Raw genomic sequence first — 27,585 nt, 5'->3', positions numbered from 1 at the left:
GACTGCGTACACAAGTATGTCGTCGCATAAGAACGTGTCTGCGTTTTGGTCACCAATATCTTGGTACTATTAGGCAACAATCAAAGCATCGCAAGAGAGCCCAGGTTTATTTTTTGAGGTTCCAAAAGAAGTTAAAAATGAAGACAGAGGTACAAGTGGCTACATTACTGGGTTATCTGGGCCGGGAGATCGATCCGTCATTCCATAGTACTTTAATTGAAGTTGAAAGAATACGATGGTATAAAATGTTATTCTAAAAGATATTCAGTAATTTGTATACGAACAGTTCCCATCTTTCAAAATCAGTCAAAACCTTTCGCGGGCCGGATTGAATGTTGCGGCGGGCCGCATTTGGCCCGCGGGCCGGACTTTGCCGACCGCTGCATTAGTTAGTGAACAATACATTATCTATAAAAAAAGGAAAGTGATTGTAGTATAGCAACCTTATAGATACGTTGTATATATAAACCTTGTTATGTTGCTTGACAGATGAAAGATGGATAAACAATAAAAGAGCAAACGCATGTGGAGCTATGAGGAGTCAAGACGTGCTTTATCACGATACTACAATATCCATAAGAGAAAAAAACGAAAGCTCCACCTTCTAACAATTCGAGCAAAAATCTATATGAATGGTCGTGTGGTCAGATACGTAGGTATCGTAATCGTATCGCCGTTCTAGTTCTAGCGATGCATAACTGCAATGCGAAACCATTCAACAGTACAGAGGGAATTAGAAATGTTATTTGTGACTAAAATGATAAATCGGTCTGTGCATACATTTTACACGAAGAGTATGTATGCCGGTAGTAACAGTAAATGTTTGAGGGTATAATGAATTTTCAAGCGCTTTCTGCTGTCAAATGCCATCCAAGATGGCCAATCAGATTTTGGCTAATATCCAAGTGCCACAAATCCACTAAACGACCACTAAACGGATTCTTAACGACTCAAGCTGTCAACCTAAACGGAATATAGAAAGACTTCGTTTAGCAGACGGCAAACGACTGATGCATTCTAAAAATAGCAAAAAGCTGATGTCACCATCTGTTCGTGGGATACCCCACCAGTGGAGCGCTCCTTGCTTGGAGGAGATGTTTCTAATTTCCTCTGTACTGTTGAATGGTTTCGCATTGCAGTTATGCATCGCTAGAGCTAGAACGGCGATACGATTGTTTAAATACTAGACTCCAATGGAAACCACCAGCAATGAAGCAAGTGAGATTTGAGTAATGGTCATTGGTGTTGATACCTACGTATCTGACGACACGACCATTCATATACATATTTGCTCAGAAAATTAAAAGGAAAAGGACAACAATATAATGATGAGTTGCAATATCGCTATTTATTGAGCAAACCTATGAAGCTATGGAACTTTAATTTTTTTTCTATGGATATAAGATTTTCCAGTCGTTTAAGCTTAATCTATGCCGCTTGGGTTGAAAACGTTGACGATACTGGGATTTGTATCGCAAGACTGCGTCACACTTTTTCGGGCATTTTTATGTATATCTATCATTTTTCTCATTCTAACATTCACAAAATTTTTCATTCTGCCTCGCTCTTCTGGGTGTTGGTCTGTATTTGCTTGCGACTTGGCTGTGTCGCATTAACGATTCGCATGTTTCATTTAGCTCATCCCTTTCCATCGCTGGAGAGAAACTCTTGCGTCTCACTTTTCTGCCCAACCGGCATTATCGCGCGATTTTTATGTGTATCTATCATTTTTCTCATTCTAACATTCACAAAATTTTTCATTCTGCCTCGCTCTTCTGGGTGTTGGTCTGTATTTGCTTGCGACTTGGCTGTGTCGCATTAACGATTCGCATGTTTCATTTAGCTCATCCCTTTCCATCGCTGGAGAGAAACTCTTGCGTCTCGCTTTTCTGGGACTTGTCCAATTTCGCTTGCTACACCAATCTCTCACGCAAGCGTTCTCCTCTCATCCGCTCTGATTGCGCAGGATACTGCTTTCGGAATTTCTGGTTTATTAAATAAAACTGTAACTAAATGTGTCTCCTACTCTGTTTTTATATTCTCGTTTTTATTCACTTGATTTCTTCGCTATCTATATGTTTTTATCTGTCAAAAAACACGCGGCCTCTCTCCAGTCGTAAGTCCGCGCTCTTGTTCGTGGGTTTGCACCACACACCTCAAATCTATATAACGCGTATGTATGTATACGGCGCTCTGACTGCTGTGTTGTTATCACACAGTCTGCTGTGTGATAACCCTAGCGTTAACACGCTCTTTGTATCATTGTACAGGTACTCCCCGATATACAATATTAATGCGGACCGGAGGCAATAGCGTATCTCGAATGTTAGCGTAAGTCGATTTTCGAGGATTTCAGTCAAATTATAGCTAATTTTCGTATAATTTTGCATGAAGTGGTAGGTTTTAGCCACTAAATTAGTTATTTGATCTGATTTCAACTGAATATTACAATTTTATACCTTTTGAAATGGTTTTTAATACTCAACCAAAAGGAAATTTATTTTGCATTTGACATTCAATGTCTCAAATTAGTACAATTTACTCAAAGAACCGTCAAATTTAGAAAAAAAAAGCGTATAGAGAAATCGCATATATCGGGGAATACACGGGGAAGGCGCTCCTTCGCGTTCACATGAAAATGTGGTAGTGTAAAATCAAGTTTGCAAGCGGTAGGACGCGTCGATGCGTGCCCGTTTTTTTTCTCTCGTGAAACCAGTACGGAAAAACTATTTGGTAAGTACAGTTTTTTCAATAAAGGGTTATATCAATCTTCATCAAACTGAATTGTATTGATAATTGTGATATAAAATCAATTTCGTTTTTTAAAGAAATCGTAACACACGCACGCACGCGGAAGTGAGCACGGACCACGATAGAAGCAATATTCAATTGGTTGGTAAGTATTGTGCTTGGTGTTAAATTGAACAGCTGTTGGCAACATAGTTAATATTTCCCTCTATCTCTAGGAGTGCCGAAAACAACAGAACAGGAGAGTAAAGAAAGCAGGAACGACCATTCAACGCGCTAGCGCCGGAGAAGCGGCAGGGGGCAGGAACGATCCTCCAACGTGCTAGCGCCTGTTAGAGGAGAAGTGGCAGGAAGGTAGGGACGATCCTCCAGCTCACTAGCGCAGCATGTTGGAGCAGCGAGAGGGAGGCAAGCAGGAAGAATTTTTAACGCGTGAACACCATTCGACGAAGACAACGCTGGATGAAAGGAAGAACGAGGAAAGAAGGCAGGCAAGACGGGTACTTGTGTATTCCGCACCGGTTTTCGGTAGTGTGAATTGTGTGAGTATGTAAATTTGTATGTGCGAGTAAGAAGGTAAAATAAAGAGCGTAAGCATGTGCGGAATCGACAAATGAGAGAAAGAGCTGTAGGGAGAATGGAGAGAACGAATGAAATTGAGAAGGGATGTAGCATACAGAAACCAAATGTATGATACACGCCTTCACACGGTTGGAAAAACTTTCTTTATAGTTCTGCTATCGAGAACGATTTGACCGCACTATAGAGAACACTTTTTCAATACAAAAAAACCGGTTGCAACGTGACAATGTCGGTTGGGCGGAACCAGTTCGTCTTTGGCATCCAGAACCGTGTGATACAGTCTCGATTGTTGGAAGTGCGCGACTTAACCTTGACAAAGGCAAAGGAGATCGCATTCGGAATGGAAATGACTCATCGTGGAACCGATGAAATGCACAACTCACGTAAAAAAAGTGAGGTTCAGTACATCGAGCATGGAGCAAACAAAACTAAAAAATGTTTCCAGTCATCGAGCCAAGCCAGTTCCAGTCAAAGTTTTGGTCGCCTGTCGAACAAGCAGAATGCTGGAAATAAACGATGTTATCGTTGCGGGGATCCTGACCACTACGCAGACAAATGCAAACATAAAGCTACGATCTGCAAATACTGCAAGAAAGCGGGGCACCTTGAGAGGATGTGTCTCACCAAGACCAACGAGAAGGGGACGGATGACGCACATCACCTGGAGGAGCAGCCGTGTGTTATGAAGGATGTGTTACACCTGAACGCGATCCAAGGTATTGCTGGTAAGTTTTTGTTGAGTCTGTGGATAAATCAAAAACAGCTAACGTTCGAGGTCGACACTGGTTCACCCGCATCCTTAATCAACCTACAAGACAAACGAAAATACTTTAACAATTTTGACATTTCCCCTACTAACATTCGACTCGTGAGTTACTGCGATAATGACATTGGTGTGCTTGGGAAAATAACGGTAAAAGTAGTTGCAAATGGTGAGGAATTCACATTGCCTCTACATGTCGCAGAATCTAGTAGACATCCGTTGTTAGGGCGTGATTGGCTACTTGCTTTGAATTTAGATTTCAATCGTGTATTCCAACCCGGTACACATTCAGTTTCCTACTGTAGTGGCAAAAATCAGTCTACCACTAATGCATTGAATAATTTACTTACAAAATTTTCACGTGTCTTTGATGAACGTGTAGGTAAAATTGAAGGAATACAAGCTACACTTACTGTTAGGAAAAATACAAAACCGGTATACATAAAAGCTAGGCCAGTGGCATTTGCAGTACGCAGTACGGTTGATAAGGAAATTGATCATTTCGTAAAAGGCATATGGGAAAAAGTGGACCACTCAGAGTGGGCTACACCTGTTGTTGCTATTAAGAAAGCTGGAGGCAGAGTGCGGTTGTGCGGCGATTACAAAATTACTCTTAACCCAAACTTACTGGTGGATGAACATCCTCTTCTGACGGTCGAAGAACTTTTTGCTACTGTTGCGGGAGGGGAGACATTTTCAAAATTGGACCTTTCGCAAGCTTACTTACAACTCGAAGTTCGACCGGAGGATAGGGACTTACTTACATTGAGCACTCATAGAGGCTTGTTTCGTCCCACTCGACTCATATATGGAGTTGCTTCTGAACCTGCAATTTTTCAACGTCTGATGGAGGAAATTTTGCAGGGTATACCCGGCGTCACTGTCTTCATTGATGACATTCGCGTTACTGGTCCTGATACAAAAATGCATTTACTTAGACTTGAAGAAGTACTTAACAGATTAGATAAATATGGGTTACATGTCAATAGAGAAAAGTGTGACTTTTTCTCTGATCGAATTGAGTACTGCAGGTACATGGTGGACTAGCAAGTAATCCATAAACTTCGCGAAAAGATTGATGCAATACGAAACATGCCTATTCCTAAAAATAAGGAGCAAGTACGGTCTTTTGTTGAACTCATTAACTACTATGGTAGATTTTTCCCTAACCTCAGTACTATTTTGTACCCACTGAATAACCTACTTAAAAATGACGTTCCATTTGTGTGGAGTGCTGATTGTGATAAATCGTTTATATTGGTAAAAAAGGAGATGCAATCCGATAGGTTTTTAGTACATTATGAGCCGCCACTTCCGGTAATTTTAGCTACTGACGCGTCCCCATACGGGGTTGGGGCAGTTCTTAGTCATCAGTATCCTGATGGAACGGAACGGCCATTACAGTACGCATCTCAGACCCTTACTCGAACGCAACAAAAATATTCTCAGATCGATAAAGAAGCCTACTCGATCATTTTTGGTATTCGCAAGTTTCATCAATACCTTTACGGTCGCAAATTTATTCTGGTAACAGACAATAAACCTATCAGCCAGATCTTTTTGGAATCTAAAGGACTTCCTAATATGTCCGCAATGCGCATGCAGCATTACGCGGCATTCCTACAGGCATTCGATTACAAGATTCGACATCGCCGTTCGTCGGAACATTTCAATGCCGATGCTATGTCTCGCCTACCGGTTTCAACTACTAACCCTGAATCGGAAATTGAAGAACCGGAGGTAGTCGAGGTAAATGCAATACAAACACTCCCACTGACTGTAGATGAATTGAGTGCAGCTATCCTAGCGGATGTGAATGTTTGCGAATTGCTACGTGCCCTGAGAACTGGAAACTCAGTTGAAGGGAAACATAGATTTGGTGTGAATCAGGAAGAATTCAACTTACTGGTGGGAAGGCATAGACAGAGACATCGAAAACCTGGTCAACGATTGTGCTTCCTGTCAGGCGACAAAGGCTAATCCTCCCAAAGTCACTTTTCATTGTTGGGAAACACCTACGGAACCGTTTCAGCGTGTTCATGCGGACTATGCTGGCCCATTCATGGGACTTTACTACCTCATATTGATTGACGCATACTCGAAGTGGCCTATGGTCTACGTTGTGGAAAACATGACTACGGAAACGACAATTCGTTTGTGTCGCGAGTTTTTCAGTACTTATGGATTACCTTCTGTTTTTGTGAGTGACAACGGTCCTCAATTTACCTCTACTGAATTTTCAAGATTTCTTAAACTAAACGGAATTACTCATAAACTTAGTGCTCCGTACCACCCAGCCACTAATGGACAGGTTGAAAGATTTATACAAACAATGAAATCTAAACTAAAGTCGCTACAATGTGATCGAGGGGAAGTTCAAAATTAGTGTTCGGTCGTCAGATCCGTTCAAGGCTGGATCTCATGATACCATCAAACGATCCAAACTAGTGTTGGGAATTTCGTTAAAAAAAGGAACGGAACGGAACTAGTTCATTTTTCAAAAAGAACGGAACGTGAATCTGGGGTGCAAATGAACCGACCCAGGGCTTAGAAGCAAAACTGTCATCCGGGGGGGGGGGGGGGGGGGTGTTACTTGAGACAGGTTTCTTAAATCATCATCATTAATCACCAAATCCAGATGGGTTCAACCTTATGTCTAGGAAGCTGTACCAGCTGTGCTAATATAAAGCATGCATTTATTATCTAGCATTTTTTAAACTTTTTAGATGCGACGACCATTTTCGGTCAAAGCCTTTCTGTACCACTAATAGGCTTGGCTATCAGTAACTTAAATGCCCATAGCAGGATAATCATCCCAGCGTATTGGGGCACGATCCATTCGAGGCTTTTACCCATGCCGATGTTATTGAGTGGTAGGAGTTAACGATTGTATCACGAGATTGACAAATTATTTGAATTTCACTAACTACTTAGAACAAATAGTTTTTTTTTTCACATAAATCGTTTACAACATCACGGCACTCAAACGGTTGTCGAATGGAACAGAATGCTTCGAATCGAATGGCTAAATATTGGAATCATGCCGAGTGCCAAGATCAAGCGGATATCGTGGCATAAAAAATAATTACATTTTATTTTTCGTTGTTCATCATCGCATATTATAATACATCTCTTCCAACCCGTTCTGCCATATGAGCACAGATTTAAATTTTATAATAATTATTTGTCTGGTTAGGATAAGCTAAATTATAACAAAAAGTATAATAGATGTTACAAATTGCACCATAACACCAAATAATATTTTTGGTCTCGCTTATCACGATTTTTATAAACGATACGCGACGAAGTGCGATGAATATTCCTGTGAGCATGGGAGAGTGCACAGGCAACACATACTGTGTGCGAGAAAGAGTGAACAGTTATCTTGCATGCAGCAAGCAACAGCCGGGCAAAGCCGGTTTTTTTTAAAGAACGGAACGCACGAACGATAGCACCTTGCTGACAATATTGAACTGGCAAAGACCGGAACGGAGTGAACGGAAAGAACGAATTGAACGGAACGGAATCAACGGAAAGAACGGAATGAACGGAAAGAACGAAATGAACGGAACGGAATGAACGAAATGAACGGAACGGAACGGAATGAACGGAAAGAACGCAATGAACGGAACGGAACGATTTTGTATGAAGGATCGGAACGGAACGGCCTACATAAAGAACGGAACTTTTTTACTAGGTTCGGACCGGAACGGCCAATACTAATCCAAACTCAAATGAAGTTCAGTCTAAAATACGTGCATTCACTACTGGATCAAAAGTTGCAGCTCGAGAATACGTTCATGGAAACAAGTGGGAGTTTGGGACAATTAAGGAACGTCTAGGTAAACTCCACTATCTAGTGAAACTTAATGACGGGCGGACCTGGAAAAGGAATATCGATCAACTACGTAGTCGTCGGGGCAGGGCTATCGGAATCCACTAAGGAAGAAATTTCTTTGTGCCGTGAAGAGATTGGTGGTGAAAATTTCTACGACAACACTATCGCAGTCACTCCAGACATACCTACAAATACATATAACTACGATTACACTTATACATCCACTGTCATGTCCCTCCCTGCTACTCCTAATCCTGAAACGGGTATCCAACTACCGATTTCTAACGAAACAGCTGCAATTGATCAACCCACAGGGTCAGCGGACTTGCCGGTGGACCAAAGGTTGCGTCGTTCTCTGCGGACCATCAAGCCTTCGCAAAGGCTCAACCTATAACAACAACGAATCTATTTTGCGCGGAAGAGCTGTTATATCTGAGCTACACTTCTGGCAGCACTGGAGCTGTCATACGCTATTCCCCATACACACCGTGGTATGAACAACTATCTTCTATACACATCGTGGTATGAATAGCTAGATTCTATATACACTGCGATCGCTTCCTCCTACCGTTCTACGACACTTGAAGAAGAGAAGCCGAACTACTCGTATATATTTAGATATAGAACAGTTGTACGCTTTACTTCATTGCGGTTCCGCTTCACATACAACAAGTACGTTACTAGAATAAGTGAACGGACATCCAAACACAACACACACTCTACTAGCAGTCATGGATGACCGATGTTTAAGGAATCATTTCTATCATTTTATCTGCCATCTCCGCCAGCTTTGAAAGACTTCCATCGTGGATGCTAAGTATTGCACATATATTAGCTGAAGTTTTTGCAAAAATAGCCTTTTTACAAGGAATCATTCACATTCAATCCAGCAGCAAGTTCTTGCATCTTCGTTAAAAGGTGCGTAGGGCGAAGGTCTCCAAAATCGTACGATCCAAGTAGCTGATCCCTTTTTGGGTTGTTCCGTGAGCTCGAATCGAGAGATGAGGCGTTGCTTAACGGCTTCATATTTCCTATGTAAAACAGCCTCCTGCGTCAGCGATATGATAAAGCACGGATTGTTCGAGTTTAGCGACAATATGATAAAATTTTGTTTCATCCTTATGAACGCCGGCCAACAAAAACTGAATTTTAGCTTGCGAAAACCACAACGATGGATCGTTCTTCCAGAATTCCGGTAGTTTGACCGAAACGGCTGCAGTAGCAGGGGAAGTTTCTTCGTTAAGGCCGGGCTACATTGATCGTACTTCGTAGTGTAATTTTGAATTTCACTAGCGCATCTGGTGGCGGCTGGTGGAAGCTTTTATTGGTCGTCGAGGAAATGGTCGTGCCGGATCTCAAATTTAAGTTGTTTTTCCATCGTTTTTTGCCATGAAAATGGATGCAATGCTTATAGCACAACATATTTATCTATCAATTACAAAGCTTTTCCAGTCCAGTTAAAGTAAAAAACATGGAAAAATAACGTATTTTCTGAAGCGGCTCCAAATTGTTTGGCAAAATGCTTCGGTCAGCCGCCGCCAGATGCGCTAGTGAAAATCGAAATTACACTTGCGAGTACGATCAATGTAGCCCGGTCTTTAGAAACGTTTTCGGTAGACATGTTCGTTCACGAATTTTCGAATTAGGAGAACTAATAACAATCCGGAGATCACGTCGGGGTCACCAATGTGGGAGCGATTGAAAGACGATGTACACCGTTCTAAAGGCCGGGCTACATTGATCGTACTCGCAAGTGTAATTTCGATTTTCACTAGCGCATCTGGCGGCGGCTGGTGGAAGCTGATTTTGGTCATCAAGGGAACGGTCGCACCGGATCTCAAAATTAAGTAGTTTTTTCATCGTTTTTTAATGCAAAAATGGCTGAAATACTTGCACAATATGTTTATCTATCAATTACAAAGCTTTTCCAGTCCAGTTAAAGTAAAAAACATGGGAAAATAACATATTTTCTGGAGCGGCTCCAAATTGTTTGGCAAAATGCTTCGGTCAGCCGCCGCCAGATGCGCTAGTGAAAATCGAAATTACACCAGAGAGTACGATCAATGTAGCCCGGCCTTTAGATATTCAGTGTAACCACGGTTGCTGTAACTAATGGCTACTTGATTACAACTAAGATATTACTATAAGCAATCTACCACACCAGAATCCTCTTTTGTCCACACCTGAATTGGAACATATCACATGCACGTTTGCTTCGAGCGTGTGTATTTTTAGCACCCCCAACAGTAGAGTCGGTCGCAAAGATGGTGATGCCAATTAAATGGTTGTGTTGTCTCTCAGGTAGCGGTAATCAAAAATGCATGGACATTGTTACCGCAGCGGGTGAAAATCGCATCAAAATGAAACAGTTTTGGGATTTACGGTGCGACAAACGCACGCACGCAGGCATGTATGCGCGCACACCAGCACGCACCCACGAACGCTCGCACGCGAGCACTCACCCCCGAACGCGCGCACACGCACGATCGATCACCGCTACTTTATCAGAAGAATTGCTGACTTAACTATCTTGTAGCGTATCCTCATCAAAAGCACAGGGCGGGTTGAAGGATCGCGGCATGATAGAGTGGACGGTTACTTTCCCCGCGCTGTGTGTGTGTGTGTGTGTGTGTGTGTGTGTGTGTGTGTGTGTGTGTGTGTGTGTGTGTGTGTGTGTGTGTGTGTGTGTGTGTGTGTGTGTGTGTGTGTGTGTGTGTGTGTGTGTGTGTGTGTGTGTGTGTGTGTGTGTGTGTGTGTGTGTGTGTGTGTGTGTGTGTGTGTGTGTGTGTGTGTCGAGATCCGAAAACTCGGGACACATTTCGGCAAATTTAAAAATAATCTTTTATCGCCACTATACACTGTGCTACATGATGGTTGCACCGAGCTAAATGATGGTTGCTACAGAAGGTCGTTGAAGCATCAAACATGTTCAAATTAAAAATATTAGATTAGTGTTAGACGTTCTCCTACGCTTGTTTGAAATAGGCTTCTTCACTCTCGATAAGCACGGGCATCAAATGGCCTCATCAGCAGCGGCACGAAATAAAATAAACCATCAATACACCGATAACACTTTAAATCCCAATCCAGCTTCTCCCGCATCGTCTCAAGGTCACACACAAATTAATAAATGCTTAAAACCCACCAATAACAATACACAGCCACAATGCACATATCATATACCAACGCATACACACAATCAGCTGATGGCGGAAGGTACGGGTGCAGAAGCGTAAGGCGGCGCTCTGGGACCAATCGAACACGACATTCCGACACGAACAAACCCATATAATCATAGACACAAACAAAAAAACAGGACAAACATCGAGTCGAACATGTCAGTTGATTCTGTCTGTGATGTGCGATATCCACCTGTGCTGTGAGCAAGGATTATGTTATTTAGAAGGTTGATTTTTATCGCTTTTGGCGACATTGGGACATCTGGGCGACATTGTGGGAGACATCTGTCAATTTCTCCATACAAATTTCACAACCCCGCACCAGCCATACCCGATTTTTATACCGAAGCCCACGGAACAGCTGCGTCAAGTCGAGTAATGTCATTTTGTTCTGAACAACTTCACCTTGTCATACTAAAACACCTTGGCTGTGAGTACCTTGGCTGTCAAACACTTCACAGCTACAGTGGCTAAAATTCAATTCGGGACATTTTCAAAAATATTATTTTTTGTATTATTATTCACAAAATATTCAAAATAGCTGTCAATAATATTTGCAATGCTTTACAATCAATTATAGCATCAAATATACAGGTTTGAAACGTATAAAACTATTGCGTGTACACGATGCATGTGTATGCATAGTATGTGTTATGGCATGGACGTTTGTTTACATTTTTCAGTATTAAATTTGAATGATTTTTTGATGATTGATGTGAATAACTAGAAAATTATTTGTTGAATCTTCTCCCTTCAGCTGGATATTCATTTGATCTATGAAAATGCTTCATTTTCGAGATGAAGAGATAGGCGTATTGCAGTGCATCATGACAGGTCTGTAATACATCGAACAGCTGACGGATCACCTTTCGAACAGAGCGCCGCCTAAGTAAGGCAAGGCATGGTGAAAAAGGGGGGCGCCAATATTTTTGAATTTTTTGCCGTTTTTTTTTTGCTCCGCCGCCTAACATAGTTCGTCCATTCCACCAACAGAGGGCGCCAAAAACTGCTCAACCCAGCGCAAATTTCACTGAAGTCCAGCGCAAGAAACCGACCCAAATTTGTGCAAAATCTGCGCTGATTTTGCCCCATTTCTAGGGCAGAAAACAACTCGATTTTGCGCAACGGGGAGGGAAAAAGAAGACATGAGAAAATACGCGAAAGGCAATGATTTCTTCCGTCACTTTGCCCAGCGGGAATAATTTGTTCCGTTGTTTTGCCCAGCGAGACTTCGAAAATATTTGAAATTGTCGGTTGGGAAGCGCTATCTATGTTGAAATTTTCTGTAGCGAAAATTTGGATAGTGTCATCTATCGGAAAATATAATTTTGTACATACAGTATAGCGTCATCTATGTTAAGTTTTCTAGTTCAGCTATATCAGTACAGCGCCACCTGTTGGAAATTACCAATAACATAAGTTATGCTATTGTCCGAGGGTCTGCTCAACGGAGCTACAGAGCTGTTTATACAGTGACACTCAAAAAACAAACAGCTCATCCATTGATGCACCCATGAGGTACGCGTTCATCCTCGCGTAAATGACTTACGGTGAGGCTTTTATATCCTTTGGCCGCTGCGCCGACGGGTGGGCCGAAATTGATCGACCAAAAAAAGAAGAGCTACAATGCGTTATATCTCATTTATCATTTTCTCTCGTTAATGTCGTTTTTAGACCTTGCGTGAAAGTGAACGTGAAATTATGTTGTTTTTTCTACATTTTGTTAAATATTTTCCAGAATATGGCTTATCGTACTCCAAAACAAAGAAAGTTCAATTCTCTAACTACTGAGACTATAAAACATGCTTAAATAATTAATTAATGCATTTCCTTATCATTCCCCCATGACCGTTATTTTTTCACCGTGAACAAAGCGGGGAATCACAAGGAACTGCATTTAATTTATTATTTCAATTTTTTTAAGTCTTGATAGTTGGGGTATAGCATATAATTTCTTTTGGGTATTGAATACCAAAAGCCATATTGTGATAAAAATGCTAAAACCTGGCTAGCCAGCGGTAGGGTAAAAATTATCATTTTAAGCTCAATAAACTAACATTCAATTATAAGAACTCAAACCAGGTGTTTGTGTGTTCCTGGCTAAGTCGGACGGTAAGCCTCCGGTCTCAGCCTTCCCAACGGATTCAGATCCGTTGAGAAAACTTTATAAATAATTCTTGAAAATGGGATATAGCAAACATAATTAACTAATTGCATTACAAAATGAAATATCACGTGTACAATAAAAAAACCGATGTTGATCAAGTCATTGTTTTTATTTTTTATTTAATTTTCGTTATTGTTTTATAACAGTAAATATCAATTAGTGCCAAATATGATCATTACACTTTTCACAATTTCGAAGATTTTCAATATGGTTCTTTTAGCCGGATGCTTAATTTGGTTTTAATGTTCATTTTAGTATTCCCTATATACTTTATACAGTTTTCGTTCGGGAGAGCTTTACTTACTTAGGACTATCCTTTCGGCTGCTTGATGGAGCGAATGTTGGCTTTGGTGTTTGACAAATCTTCTTGCCCAACTCCTGTACCTTGCTACGCGACTTTTAACAGTCTGTTCGATGCCTGTCTTTTCAATAAATGTACTCAAATTGAATAGAGTAAAATGAAATTCGTTTTGCCACCTATGGTTTATATAGGATTCGTCAAAACAAGGTCTTAAAGTTGATAACTAAACTGAACAGTAGAGTTACGGAAAGTATGAGAATCGAGCCATTATACTAAAAGTAATAGTATCTGCTGTGTACTCGCACTGGCCATTCTTTACTTTACAGACGTTCGAACCATACCAAATGCATGAAAGTGGTGTACCACTGTACTCACAAACTACAAGTGTGTTTTGCGGTGCAAATAATATTGTTTAATTCTAGTTTGAATGTGTCAGTGTTTTAATTTACAAATGCTATCAAATAATGCAACCGTTCGGTATGATTTTGTTTATCAATTTCATCTTTCACAACTCACACATTTTCGATTCTTGTAGACAATTTAGGTTTTTGGTTGTTTTATTTTATATTTACGATTCTTACGTTTTGCAATCATAATTTTCGTCTAAACAACGTTAAGTTGATGTTATTTTCCTAGAGAGATTTGGTTTCATCTTTTACTGCCACTACATTGCTAAGATTTTTTTGTGTTATAAAGATAATAATTATACTCGAAAACGCCAGTTCGTACTTTCTACATCCAAATATCTTTTTTGTTGTTGTCTTGAGACATCTCAAAATTTACCGGAGCTAAATGTCTTGCTCGTTTATGTTTTTCATAGGTATTTACACAATTGCTAGATTTGTAAGATACTCGATAGAAATGAATTGCAATACATAACTCTTAAGAAACAAATGAACAATTATAATGAACAGAAGACAGAACAATACTTATCACATTGTATGCTTGAGAGAAAATAACAAGATACATCATCATTTTTAATTTACCGTGTTGGTTGTACATAGACATATTGACATAAATATTGTTTTTTTCTTCTGCTGTTTTGGTTGTTGTTGTTGTTTTTGATGGTAAATTGAATCGCGTAAGAGTACCTCGTGATTCAATTAATATATACCCAGGTTGCTATGGTTGCTATGCCTTAAATGTAAATGTATTGTGGTAAAAGTAGAGCACTGGTTGAAAGCCCGCAAACAACGTCATGGCATATCAACATCATTTTCTGTACAACTTGTAAAGATCAGATAGTCAGTTAGTTTGGAAATTGATTTACTCATTTCCTGCCCAACCACCACCCCAACAATTACGTGTTAGTAGACGTGCTATTCTTGTATTGTTGCACTAAAATGGTTTGCCAAACATTAGTTTATGTATATGAAATTCATTCAATTACCCTGTTTCTTATTCATTTGTTGTTGCATAAAACGGTTGCTGTCTGGTTTTTACAGCATATTCGCGTTTATGTTTCTACTCCAATGCGAATGTGCGTGAACTCTGGGCGTGTGCTTTAATCACGAGAATATGAAACATGGAATTGGGTATTGCAAAAGGAAACAATATATTCATCCATCATTCTAATGGTAGGCTTAAATAATAAATACTAGGCATGTTTGATTCTCGGATTGTCTATTGTATAATGGTACATAACAGAATAGAATAAATCAAATGCAATTGAATGCTTTCGGCAGCAAAATAAAAAACTAGTATAATAAGCAGCTATTTGGTAGTAATAGTATGATTCACGTTATCGTTGTGGCACTGTGTGGGTAGAATAGAATAGAAAAAAAAACAACTAACATACAATACTACACACTTCATAATCAGGCACACACCTACAGACACGCACGCACATGCTCGCATTAGTGATGCTAGGTTCGAGTTCCTGATTTGTACATATGGTTTACATAATATTTTATCCTGTTCATGTTTTGTATCGTTTCACAGATTCACATTTTGCTGTGTTTTGGTTGGTACACCCGACACGATTTTTTATAAGCTTTATCGTCGTTTTCGATCATCGTTTTGTTATGAACACCAAGGAATCAATTATCCTCATCGTCATTCTTCGTATACTATTTACTACAAGAATGACATTTAAAACACAAGTGATAAATAAAATGTTTGATTAGCCCGAACGTACTGTATTTTTAGTAGTACATGCTATAAATTTTACCATTCCGTTTACCATTTAGTTATTTTTAAGGGTTATGTACCCTTCACGCTTATAAACTTTATAATTCCTTATGTATACTTCCATACATTTCCCTCTCATTGTGGCTTTGTATTGAAGTCATGTTGTTTTGTGTTGGTTTGACATTTGTACATTTATTTTTTTACAATGATTCGAAATGATTCTTTCTGTGTAGTGTTCAAAATTTCTAGGTCTATCGTTTCTACTGTACCATTTTGACACCTTTTTGAAACTGTAGTTCGTATTCTTGTGTGAGTGAAATCGAGTAAAATTAAACAAAATGTCATCCCGGTTTTGTCAACTACATGCGCAATTCAGTAATAAGCAGCTACCTTCGAATAATACATCAGATGGCGATTCTCATCAATACTATGTTATGCAAAAAAACACTTTGTCGACTCCTTTTTTCATATGCCTTACTATGCCTTACAGTCTCGGATGGTTTTACATTCCCAGTAGTGCTGTTCCATGTACAGAATCCTGCAACCTTACATTTGACTTTGGTAGTATAGAGTTTAGGTTGTAGAGTCATTCTCTTGTTTGGATTGATCTTTCACGATGCATTGTATGTCTTTGACAGTGCCAATAACAATGATCATGATTTGTTTGTTTGTGTCTATTGCTTCTTGTAATGTGGCATATCCGTTTTGCTCTGTAAAATACTCTCTGCTATCTGTCTAGCTTGTTACGTACTGTGACCTGTTGTGTGTGTGTGTTGTATAAAAATATTTGTAAAAATTGTATTCTTCTCGTAGACGACCGATTTGGCTCGATTGATCTGATAGTGTGTAAAAAGGCAATGTAAAAATTATTTTGTTTAACTTAGCTATGGATATTGCAACTGTTTCTAACAGGGTTGGTGCTATCTTGTAAATAATAAAAAATGTATCAATTCCAGCCGACGCCCTCGACCTGCACTGTCGAAAGAATTAATTTGACGATTTTGCAATAGCTTCTATGGGAGGCAAGCAAGGAACTGATTTCATGGCTTGTCCCGTGGGAAGTGTTATGTTTATTTTGCTGATATTAGTTTTTTTTAATCCACAAGTTATTTTGCGTACTATCGTATTAAGTCCTCCATACGTGTAAGCGAGGGCGCCCACTGAGAGGAATCAGAGTTTCTTCGTTGACTTATTTGGTAATATTGTTCAACAAATAACTGTTGTCAGTTTTATTGTATATATGTATATTGATTGAGGAACTATTGGTTTTGGTTGCTTGCAGTTATATCAGCTGACTATTTGCTTTCTGTTCTGTATATCTATTGCATGCTAGTTTGTCAGGTAAACTGAATCGCATACGTCAGTATGCTTTCAATATTGCACGAAGAAATCGAAATAAAAGCATAACTATTTAACCAACCATCGATAGTAACTCTGTCACTAATGAGTTCAAATGTGTACGAACGCACAAAAGTGCGAATCGACTGTTAATTGGTTGCTTTCAGGTAACCTAAAAAATATCTTTTTCTTAGTACATTTGTTACATTGGAACTTGTATGTGTGTCCATTGCTGCATTTCAATATAATGCGTGCATGATACTTTCTTATGCACGTTCGAACGTAACTACGCCTCTTCTTCGTGGAGCTTGTATATGTAACCTGGTTATTTTATCAATTGAAACAGTTTAAATTCTCTTAATGCATTATAATGCTTCGTGTGTGTGTGTGTGTGTGTGTGTGTGTGTGTGTGTGTGTGTGTGTGAATTACATATGGTTTGCTTTGTATTAACTGAAAACAATGAATCCTGCACGGTAAAATAAATTAACAAAATAATGAAAAAAAAATAACACAAACTCTACCTCATACAATCTCAAACTTATATGTAACACGGTGAGGCACGGCTCAGATGTCTATTTGTAAGAAGCGAAGGCTCCTATAAGCCCGGACGCTGGGTATAGGTCGGCGTGATCGCGTAGGACCATTACGCCAAAGAAGAATGTGTGATGATTTTCAGTCTTATTCCATGCCGATGCATTTGATTCGGCTTTTCAAAGGTGTGACGATTCGGATAAGATTTTTCATTTCTTGTGTGCTAGTACATCCTGCATACTGCAACTGTAAGAAAACTGACGGATCTAGAAAAAAACGGATGAAAATCAAAAAAGGGTTTAAATCATACTACCAAACAAACAAATCATACTGAAAACCAAGAAAAATAAAACGAAAATAAACAATTGAACGAAATGAAAAGGATTCACTATTTTAATAATATCTGATTTATTAATACTGTATTGTTCATCTGGTTTGCTTAGCCCTTCTTTGAAGTTACGCATTGTTTCGATGTATTTACTCTCGATTGCTTTCGTCTACTGGATATAACATAAAATTAAATAATATTAAAGATCGTTATAACTTAATAGGAATCAGAAAGAAATCAGGAAGCAATGTTTTTCTATTTAGCATCACGTATTTGCAACAAAACAATATAGAATCAAAACAGGAATCAATAAACGTATGTAGATACAGAAATACACCCCGGAAAATAAGGCATTGTACCAAATAAATTGCATTCATAATTGCGTCCGACTTTTCATAACTTATTCACTTAACTAGTAGCGTGTTGTATAAATAATAAAAATATGAATAATTTTTTAATCTGCTTCCACATTAGCAAAACATATAAATGAGAGCATCGCAAAATATGCATGACAGCGAAGCTGTCTGGGCTGGTGTTGCGTTGTTGCCATTATGTATTACTTATGTGCAATTTCTGCTCGATATCGTAGTATGGTTGGTTCTATTGTTTCTTTGATTAAAACTTACTCAAAACTTAAGATTACTGTTCAGGAAGCACGTATTTTCTCTATTTGATGTACAACCACCTCATTGCGATAACACAGCAGTCGTTGCTCTGTCCTATGTTTTTGTTCTGGTTCTGATTTTACTGTTGCACCATTTGACACGTGGTTTAAAAAAGTAACGATCTGTCCCCGCCTGTCTATCTTCACCACTAAAATGCTTTACAAAAAAATGGATGATGGTGTTGGTGAAATGTAGTATCGTTGTCTCAACAGAATTGGTGGTGTTATCAAATAAATTATCATGCGGATGTGGATGAATTTGCGTAAGAATGGAATACACAGCTAAATTAACAACATTCAAATAGCCAGAACACGCTGTACAGATTGAACTAAAATACTGCTATAAAAATAAACCAGACGTAAGTCTTCCAACAAATAAATTGTACGTGTAGTTTATGTTTTATGTTTACAAAACTTATGTGCTGTTCGTCCCATCATCTTTGCACCCCCTTACGTTTCATTGCAAATGACCAGTCTTAGATTTGAGCCGACTACGTAGGCATTATGTTCAGTTACATCGTTCAAATATTGCCACATAAATCGCACCCGAATACACACGGATATTGCAGTAACTTTTGTTTTGCAGTTGCACTAAATAAGACAACCAATTTTACTAATAAAATCCAAACGATATTGGTTGCACTGAACATATACCAACCAGAGCTACTTGAAGCGATGCCATTTTGCCGTGCATATTAAGAAAGGTGGACTGTTATACAAAATCATCCTATTTCTTGGTACACATGGCTCGTCATTTCAGCATATCTTAAAATACATTGCTGCTCGATTGTTTGATTTTGCAAACGTGTTCCTTCTCTATGGACTATCACTCCGTAAATGATAATACAAAACACAACATTGCGTGCGCACGAGGGTATGTTTTTTCAGATTAGCAGAAACAGTTGATGAAACATAAATACAGTTAATTTTGCTAAGGTGACAACAACTATCCTTCGTGATGGATGCAGCGGCTAGCCTGTTATCCATTCCACCAAGCCTTGTGAGATCTGGGGCTCATTAGACGTGGGTTTGCGAGTGGAGTGAGCTAACGAATCTTAAATATTAATCCTGCCCATTCTGCTGGTATATCTCCCGGCGACTGTCTGCCAGCTGTTCCGATGAAGGTCGATTTAGGGCTAGCGGTTGCGGAAAATCATCGTCCAGCGATTGTTTCGACCGGTCACTTTTACAATCCTCATCAACGGACATCGGCAGCGTGTGTGCTGGGTGTCGTTCTGGTGGCAGAAGGTTCAGCATGCTCAGCGGAAGCCCTGGAAATCCGCCCGGGAAATCCGGATAGAAGCCACCGGGGAAAGGGTTAAACAATGGATTTGGGCTGGACAAGAGATCGGGCTCGGATGAAGCTGATCGTGGCCCTCCACCACCATTTCCGCCGTGCCCCCCACCGTTGGGGCCATTGTTGCCTTCCCGTCCTGCCCCGCTGCCTGAATGGTGACTGTGACGCAGGTCGGAATCTTTGCTTTCCTTGTTTTTGTCCTGCTTGCTATTACTAACACCCATCTGGAGTAGTTCAATCGGTGGCCCACTGATACAGTCTTTTCGAAGTTGTTCCAACTTCAAGCTTTTGCCATACTTGCCCCTCACGTACATAAGCAGAGAATTGTAAGGAATGCCAAAGATACGCGACGCCTGACTCGTAGTCATTTTCTTGTTCCACACATGTTGCAGTGCTTCGGTGAGCTCTGCGTTAGTCCAAGATCGGGGTGGTCCACCTCGGGGTGCGGAGTGTTGTCCCTTTGGTCGATTCACTAAAAGTAGATACGAAAAAAATGAGAAAGAACATATTTAATAATAAGTTTAAACCGCACTTTCGTTTGCCAAGTGGCTATGTCAATTGTAAAAACACTACACGAAGAGGAAAGTAAGTTTAATGAAAGTAGTAGGAAGCATCTTCAAACGGATGTGATGGTCAGTTCCAATTGCTCTATATTTTTGTACAGTGTGATTGTGGTGATCACTTGTTTATAATGAAGTGATTTGGAAAACGTGACTAAAGGGAGGAGCTTCCCCGCAAACCGGCTTCTACCCTTGAAAGTGTGTGTAGTGCCGATATAGTTTGTTTGATGTGTGTAAAATTTGGGCCGTGAGCCGTATCTGACACATTGGAGGCAATAATCCATTTGTCCAATTACAGGAACAAGTATCGGTCAATTAATTATCATAGAAAGCAGCCTAGTCTTCAGACGTATTGCGGTTCCCCTCGGTCGACAGGAGCGTCCTCTGCAGTATCATTATCTATATGTTCGATAGCCGGTAACCTTTTTCTCCCAGCATGTGTGCATCAACCAAAGTGAATCAGCTCAATGTTGAAGATTCGTGTCGCAGGGCTAGCAACACGTTCGTGTCGATGAAATGATCTTCTTCCAAATCTGTTGTCCGCGCCGCTGATAGTTAGCATTCTTGCAATACCTGCATGAAAGCAGACTGATTTTCATCGAATCATCATGACTTGTTCACTTTCGGTGCTGTTAATCTTTGTTGTATTTTGCTATCCGCTTGCTTCAAAATATCCGTTTAACCGTGTTTAGTTTTCATCAATACGGTTCGTGCGGTAGACTTTGTGGGGTTGTAACATTTCACGAATCGGTACCATTGAAACGTCGCCAGCGTAGTGCAGTATGATTTGGAATGATTGCAGCGGGCGGGATAACGCGTCTTGTTAAAGTTTTCTTTTTTCTCAACAAACGCAAATTGAACATTTGCCTACTAATCTGGCCGTCGGACGGGGTTATATGTGTGAAAGGAGAAATGTATTATTATTTTATTGCTACAGTCAGCGTGATCGTGCAACTAAAAAGAAGGTTAACCTGCTTTCCATCAAATCGGCTTGTTTTGGGATGCTTTTTTGGTCGAAATAGCTCTCCCATCAACGTATATGCATAGAAACTGATCTACGTGATATTTATTGTACAAACAAGTCACACATTGTTAGTCTTGATTTCATTTAATCCAAAGGTGGTGGGAATGATTTTTATCTCGTAACAGATGCTTTATACTGTTTAATTGAATTGAATTGAATGTTAAAAAAGGAAAAAATAAACCAGATTCATACGAAGCCCAGTTTTCCGCGCATGGTTCAAACCCCGTACATACTCGGTACGTAAAACAGATATTATTGTGTTAGCTTAAGTTTGTGCTGACCAGCTAACGTTCATTCTGAACCAATTGCACGAGCCTCGGCACTAGCGAATCGTATGCTGACAGGCCATCGAACAGCAAAATCGTGACTGGTACAACTATCACATAAGATCAGTCTCATCATGCGGTGCCTGCATACGATGGGACTCGTACCGGATATGAATCTTGGACCGGCGACTTTCAAAAGCTCACCTTTAATTCAATTCTTTTTTGAGGTGAGAAAACTCACGTCTCTCTTCAAATAGTCGGCTTCTTTTAGCCAGCCGCTGCATGCTACGAAATCATTTGCATCGTTGATTGTAATGAGTTCGGTGCGAGGGAATAAAATGTGTAACATACATCCCACAACCAGCATCATGGGTTAAAACCAATGTGCCGTATTTTGGAGACTCATTATTTTAAAACAGATTAAGTCGATGTTATAGTAAATATAGTTTTTGAAAAAACAAACAGTTTTGAGTTTGCATACTTACACGCAAAACTCTTAAATTGAGAATGAGAATTTATTATGAAGCTTTTATTTTTACAGCTGGAAGTGTCATAGATAGAAAAGCAAAAAACAGTGTTTCAACTCTTGCCTTTTTTTTGCAGCCAAAATGGATAAAGAGATTTCAAGAGGTTTCAGTTAACGTAACCGCTATCCAAAAGACTTTGGATAGCGGCAGTTTTTGCGATTTTTATATAATTTGTACGTAACCGTTCCTGGTACTATTCAATGTGTAACCATGTGCACAAGTACAATCAAAATTGTTTTTTTTATCGCATTTCATTCAATTTCTCTGTCGTAGATAAAAAAAATCAAGTCATGTCTTGTTTTTGTGTATTTTGTACGTTCGAAGTCAAAAACAACCGTGTGAACCGTAGGATCGGTTGAAGGTCCCTCATTTTCAATTTTTATTTGCGGTTGAAATCAGCTCGATGATGATGATTCTGCAGTGAGATAAAGTCCTTTCGCTACAGCGGTATGTTTTTCGTTTCGTACTTCCTTTCATACACTTTATCATCTGTCCGACACCAGCCATACGCGAAAGTTAGTGAAATCCTTTTCAACAACTTCGTTCGAGATCTATTTTGAAAGGAACAAATTGATCTAGGATGATCATTTATTGCCGTATGCCGTACGCGGTTGAGCTTATAAAAGGAGTTTATCGATGGAGATGAGTGAATTTTGACTCCTTTTCAATTAAGTTGAAGTGCTTAGGTTGAAGTGTAGATTCATTGATGATCTGTACTTCATAGGCAATTTGGAGACCAATAAATACGAAGGCCAATCACTATATCGTATAGAACATTTAAAATATGATCCAATGAGAGTAGTGGGCCTCTAACCAATATAGTGCATATTAATACTGTATGTCTTCAGTATCTGGGTGCTTTTTACTGGAGTTGATCTGGATCCAACAGGATTACTGAAAAGCACGTAAACGTTAAATGTAAACCACCGTCTACAATGTTTGAATCCCAAAAGAAAATTTGCAGAATTTCTGCCGAAAATTTAGTTGTCGGTTTGATAATTTTGATGAATCAACCTTTAAACACTTGCGGGTTGGTTTTATTAAACTTAAGAGGAGTTAAAGCATATTATATGCACACAGTAAACCATCCGAAAATGAATATATCCGGGATAGTCATTAAAAGTGAGGGCATGAATGCAAAGAGACAAAACATGGGGAAGAAATGCATCTTTAAAGATTAATGAAAGCAACAATTAAAAAACATTCCATGATCATTTAGAATCCCAACTATAGATATTAATAAGACAGTTCACCTAGAGTTCCCTTCGTTGTTTTATATGCTTTTAACAGTTGAAACTTCACTCAGTCGTTATTTATTATTTCAGACAGTTTCTCCAATTAGAAAACATTATCTTTTAACATGTATGTAAACTCACTTTCATGTTCAATCAGCACACATTTACTGTATTTTGTTTTGTTATTTACCAACATATTACATTCCAGAGGTTATAAAATACTGAAATCTCTTAAAGTTGTTTTCAATTTCAATTAACTTCATTTAATTTCATTGTTATACAAATAATACAAATAGTTCGAAAAAACAGTTTGTTTTTTTATTTTTATCAATAATTGAAACAGATTGATTTTCTTCTACTTATTTAACTGACTTTATACCGGACCTCACAACGTTTTTAGTCATCCAGAAGTCAACTGGTCATTTACAATTCGCATCCTCAAGTTCGGTTTGTGATGTGCTTGAGGTTGATTCGGTTGTGATGTCTAAATATGCAATTAATTGAATTGATTGAAGTAAAAGAAATTGATTGAATAAAAAAAAACACTTTTAAGGCCAAGAGGAAGTAGAGCAGATGAAAGAAAAAGAAACCCAAGAAACGCAACACGATACCAGTCAATACGCCCAGTAAACGCAAAACCGTAAAAAAGAGTTGTGGCGGAGAGCTTCAAATGGAAGACGGCAAAAACGGTAGTCGACTATTTTGAGAAACAGTAGGTGAGAATAAAGCCGAAGAGTTCTTTTCGCTGGACAATGGCCAGGAAGGTAAGGTGTGTTATTATCTTCCCTGTGGTCCGTTGCTTTTTCTCTTTCTGGATCGTACTGGATCTCGAGGAGCAGAAGAGAGGTCTCACGAGGGTTTGAAGGCGCCAAGGCTGATGATGTAGGGCGCTTAAATTCTGGTGCTAGTGTAGCAACAAGTCCTAAGATGTGTCTGGGTTTACTCGGTTATGGGAAAGTTGTGCTTTTGAATGGTAGCTTAAGTGAGTCTCCGACAATTGATTGGCGTATCAAGCCTGCACAGAAATAATATGAGTACTGTTAGATTCATCCTGTGATTTTCTATGTTTCGTATAAAGCTCCCGGAACCATGACCGGTAAACGTTTCCGGATCGACTAAGAAGCTCAGCCACATCAGCCATCGCTACCATATGACGTTTCAATACATATGATTGAATCGATTAGCAAGACGAATTAGCGAGTAATGTATTTAGCAACGCATTTCTCGAAACAGGTAATTTCCACTTTTTAGGCTTCATGAAAGCGCTTACAGAGTTTCTAATCGTTTTGGGCTTGCGTGATGCATTGGACTACTAATCGTTACTTTGCTTACAGTGTTTTTGGTATATTGATTAAAAAAAGCGATATTTATCGTTATTATGGATGTCATTTGGCTTTAAATATTGTGAACGATTGTCGTTCGAGCGTCAAGCTGCTTGTCGTTTGATGATCTTATGCAGAGCAGACTTATGATCCGATTCCTCTTTGCCGGAACATCGCTCATCGATCGGTCAAACGTGTTTCATTCAATAGAGTCATTATGGTCTACCGCTCCCTTTTCTTGATACAATCATTCAATTACTCAATTTTCCACCGAAAAGATCACCGCTATCGTTTGCCATTTGTGGTAGGCTAATACGGGACTTAGGTAGACCAGAAGGATGCATATATTTAGTGTCCCGAAGGCGTTTGGCGTATTTGATCAAATACAATCAGTTTTGACCCATAGCGAAGACAGTTTGAAAAGGGCAGACTCGTTTGAACAATTTTCAAATTAAGGATAGTTCAGACCGTTAACATATCAGCTCAAGTAATGATAGTCATTTTGTACACATTTATTCTGCATATGCGCTGCACTTTATGGCTTTAGGAATATCGGTCGTAGTACACTCGGTACCGCACGTCTTCTTCGACTAACGAAAACGCTTCAATTACCTTCCACCCACCGACGCAAAGGTAGATTGTCAGCGTCCAGAGTATGTGTGTGTGTGTCGCTTTGGGATATATAAAAAACGGTGTGTCTTCGAACAATTGGTAAAGCAACGCCAGCGGCTTACGGGACTGATTGATGATTTATCTTGATCGTTTGCAATGGCGGTTATCTATAGGTTTGTTTTTGCTTCAACTTTTCCGATCCCTTACACCCATCGACTGCTCTTATGCAAAGGCGCTGGTGCTAGGGTCTATTGTGCTCGGTACGCAAAGGTATGGCACTTTTATTTATTTGCTTACAGCAATTTGCGGCGAATTGTGCAAGTGAGTAGACGAGGCAGCAAATCTATAGTATGTTTTCATTTTCTACCCTTTCAATCGACTGAAGTTAAAACAGAGATTCGGGGTGGCATAAATGCGGCATACTGGAAAAAGGTCGATAGTCAATAGTGGTTGCCAATTTAGCTGCAGTGGCATGCAGCCAAAAGGAATCCGATATCTATTCACTTCCTTACCGAGAATGATGGGTGGCCATATGATGGGCCACAACGAGAAACAGAGTCGTGGGTTTTTAGTTGTTGTTGCTGAGGATTTTCTTTGAGATATTACATGTGCAATAGAAAACATCGTCATAGAGAACGTTCATAATAGGACTGCGAAACACACTAGCCCGCTCAAACAATGCAATCCTTGTATTATTGTTGTTCTTATTTTTCGTTTTAGCTTTGTTGTTGTTCTGGATCATCTATTTCGCCATTATTTGCATCTGCATAACGCTACCACCATGAATGAAGCAACATAATTATTTGCATGTATAAAATATTAAAGAACAAGTAATGTAGGGGGTTTCAGCAGTTCTGATACTCTGAACACTTTGTGAACTTATGTCATTGTCCATTAAAGCACAAACAAAGCATGAATGTATCACTAAATGTCACAGAGAGTGCAGAAAATATGCATTATTTATCAGGTCATATGATATATTCAGTATACTTACAAAATAACTACCTCGTACAACGTGTCAACATAAAGTATTGTAAGAAAACTTTTTCCATTAACAAGAATGCTTTGAAGATTTGGGTTGGTTATAGCAATTTAATATTACCAAAAGACGTATCCTGGTCTGCAATAGACACTAGAAGTGTGTATTTTAAGCAGTATGACCGTAATTTGACACTAACCAGAAATATGTTTAGATTACCTCTTTTTTAAAAAACCTCGGAAAACGATTCATAAATCTAAAAAAGGTATGACATTTATGGGGTCTACCGAAAGTTGAACAGTCTTCAATTTATAGCAAAATGACCAAAGGTAATGGCAAGTGTGCCTATATTGACCAGTACGGTTCTAAAATCGTTTCATATCAGACATTAGAGGTCCATCGATTATGTTGGGTGGAATGCGTATTGTGTAGGAAAGGTTCCTGTTTTTTAAATGGCTGTCTTTGGTTATCTAGTACTTTGTCTACCATTAGCAGAGAAAAAGTTAGTGATACATAAAAAACTCATTAAACAATGAGCTTGGACAATTTTGTTACTCAAACACATACACATGCTATACTGTGTAAATGTTTCCACACAAAGAAGTAGAATGTTTCAATTATTTTGCCGGTGTCTGTGATCAAGCTTTGACCTTTCTCGAATGATGTTTCGCTCCAATCAAGCTACGATCACGATTTATACCTACGAACTGACTATCTGCTTGCAGCTTTGTGTCTCTTTGTGACTTTCCAAAAATAACACGACATCGAAGAACTCAAAGTATTGCGCATAACTCTGTGGCGGACCGTTGTAGCACACTTTTTTCGCGCCAATCCAATCGAGGCAGAGAATCGGAAGCTTTGATGTTCAGGTACCGCACTCGTGCCGAAGAAAGAGCCGCTAAGAATCAATCATCGGTAAGCCGCCGAAAGCAAGTAAACTTTTCGATAAAATTATTTCAAGAATGTGCGACCAATAACGGCGCTACCCGCTTAACCACACACACACAAACACACACATACTCATACACACACAATACTCTCTCTAATCGCTGGAAACAGATGATCTACACTGTACAAAATTTCAAGTTTACCCGTACTCGCATCGTTGGCTTTCGGCGTTTCTAGCAAGCAACACCTGAGTGTGGTCCTACAGTAATCGTTCTCGTATGCTTCCTGTGCGCTTTCGTCAAAAA

General features: G+C 39.4%; 2 protein-coding genes and 1 long non-coding RNA gene across 5 annotated transcripts in view; 2 read left to right on the top strand and 1 right to left on the bottom strand.

Moving 5' to 3' along the window:
• The first annotated feature begins 2,624 nt into the window (after positions 1–2,624).
• On the top strand, positions 2,625–3,431 carry LOC121598905. The gene is made up of 3 exons (XR_006005625.1): positions 2,625–2,733; positions 2,829–2,896; positions 2,967–3,431. It is a non-coding gene; the product is annotated as an uncharacterized LOC121598905 (long non-coding RNA).
• Positions 3,432–3,507: 76 nt separating this feature from the next.
• On the top strand, positions 3,508–8,750 carry LOC121598904 (protein lin-28 homolog A-like). Its single transcript, XM_041926267.1, has 2 exons — positions 3,508–4,055; positions 8,246–8,750. Exons 1-2 carry the CDS (start codon positions 3,557–3,559, stop codon positions 8,323–8,325), a joined length of 579 nt encoding a protein of 192 aa, XP_041782201.1. The 5' UTR covers positions 3,508–3,556; the 3' UTR covers positions 8,326–8,750.
• A 4,617-nt stretch (positions 8,751–13,367) lies between these two features.
• LOC121598902 (protein jim lovell) overlaps positions 13,368–27,585 on the bottom strand; it is a 33,965-nt gene continuing 19,747 nt past the window's right edge. For all 3 annotated transcript variants that reach the window (XM_041926262.1, XM_041926264.1, XM_041926263.1), the window contains exon 5: positions 13,368–20,339. In XM_041926262.1, coding sequence (XP_041782196.1) covers positions 19,633–20,339 — 707 coding nt within the window. In that variant the 3' untranslated portion in view covers positions 13,368–19,632. The remainder of the gene's footprint in view (positions 20,340–27,585) is intronic.

This window comes from Anopheles merus, chromosome 3L (genome assembly GCF_017562075.2).
Source record: "Anopheles merus strain MAF chromosome 3L, AmerM5.1, whole genome shotgun sequence".
Lineage (NCBI taxonomy): Eukaryota > Metazoa > Arthropoda > Insecta > Diptera > Culicidae > Anopheles > Anopheles merus.
The sequence above is the reverse complement of the archived record's forward strand: the minus strand, read 5'-3'. Positions and strand labels throughout refer to the sequence as shown.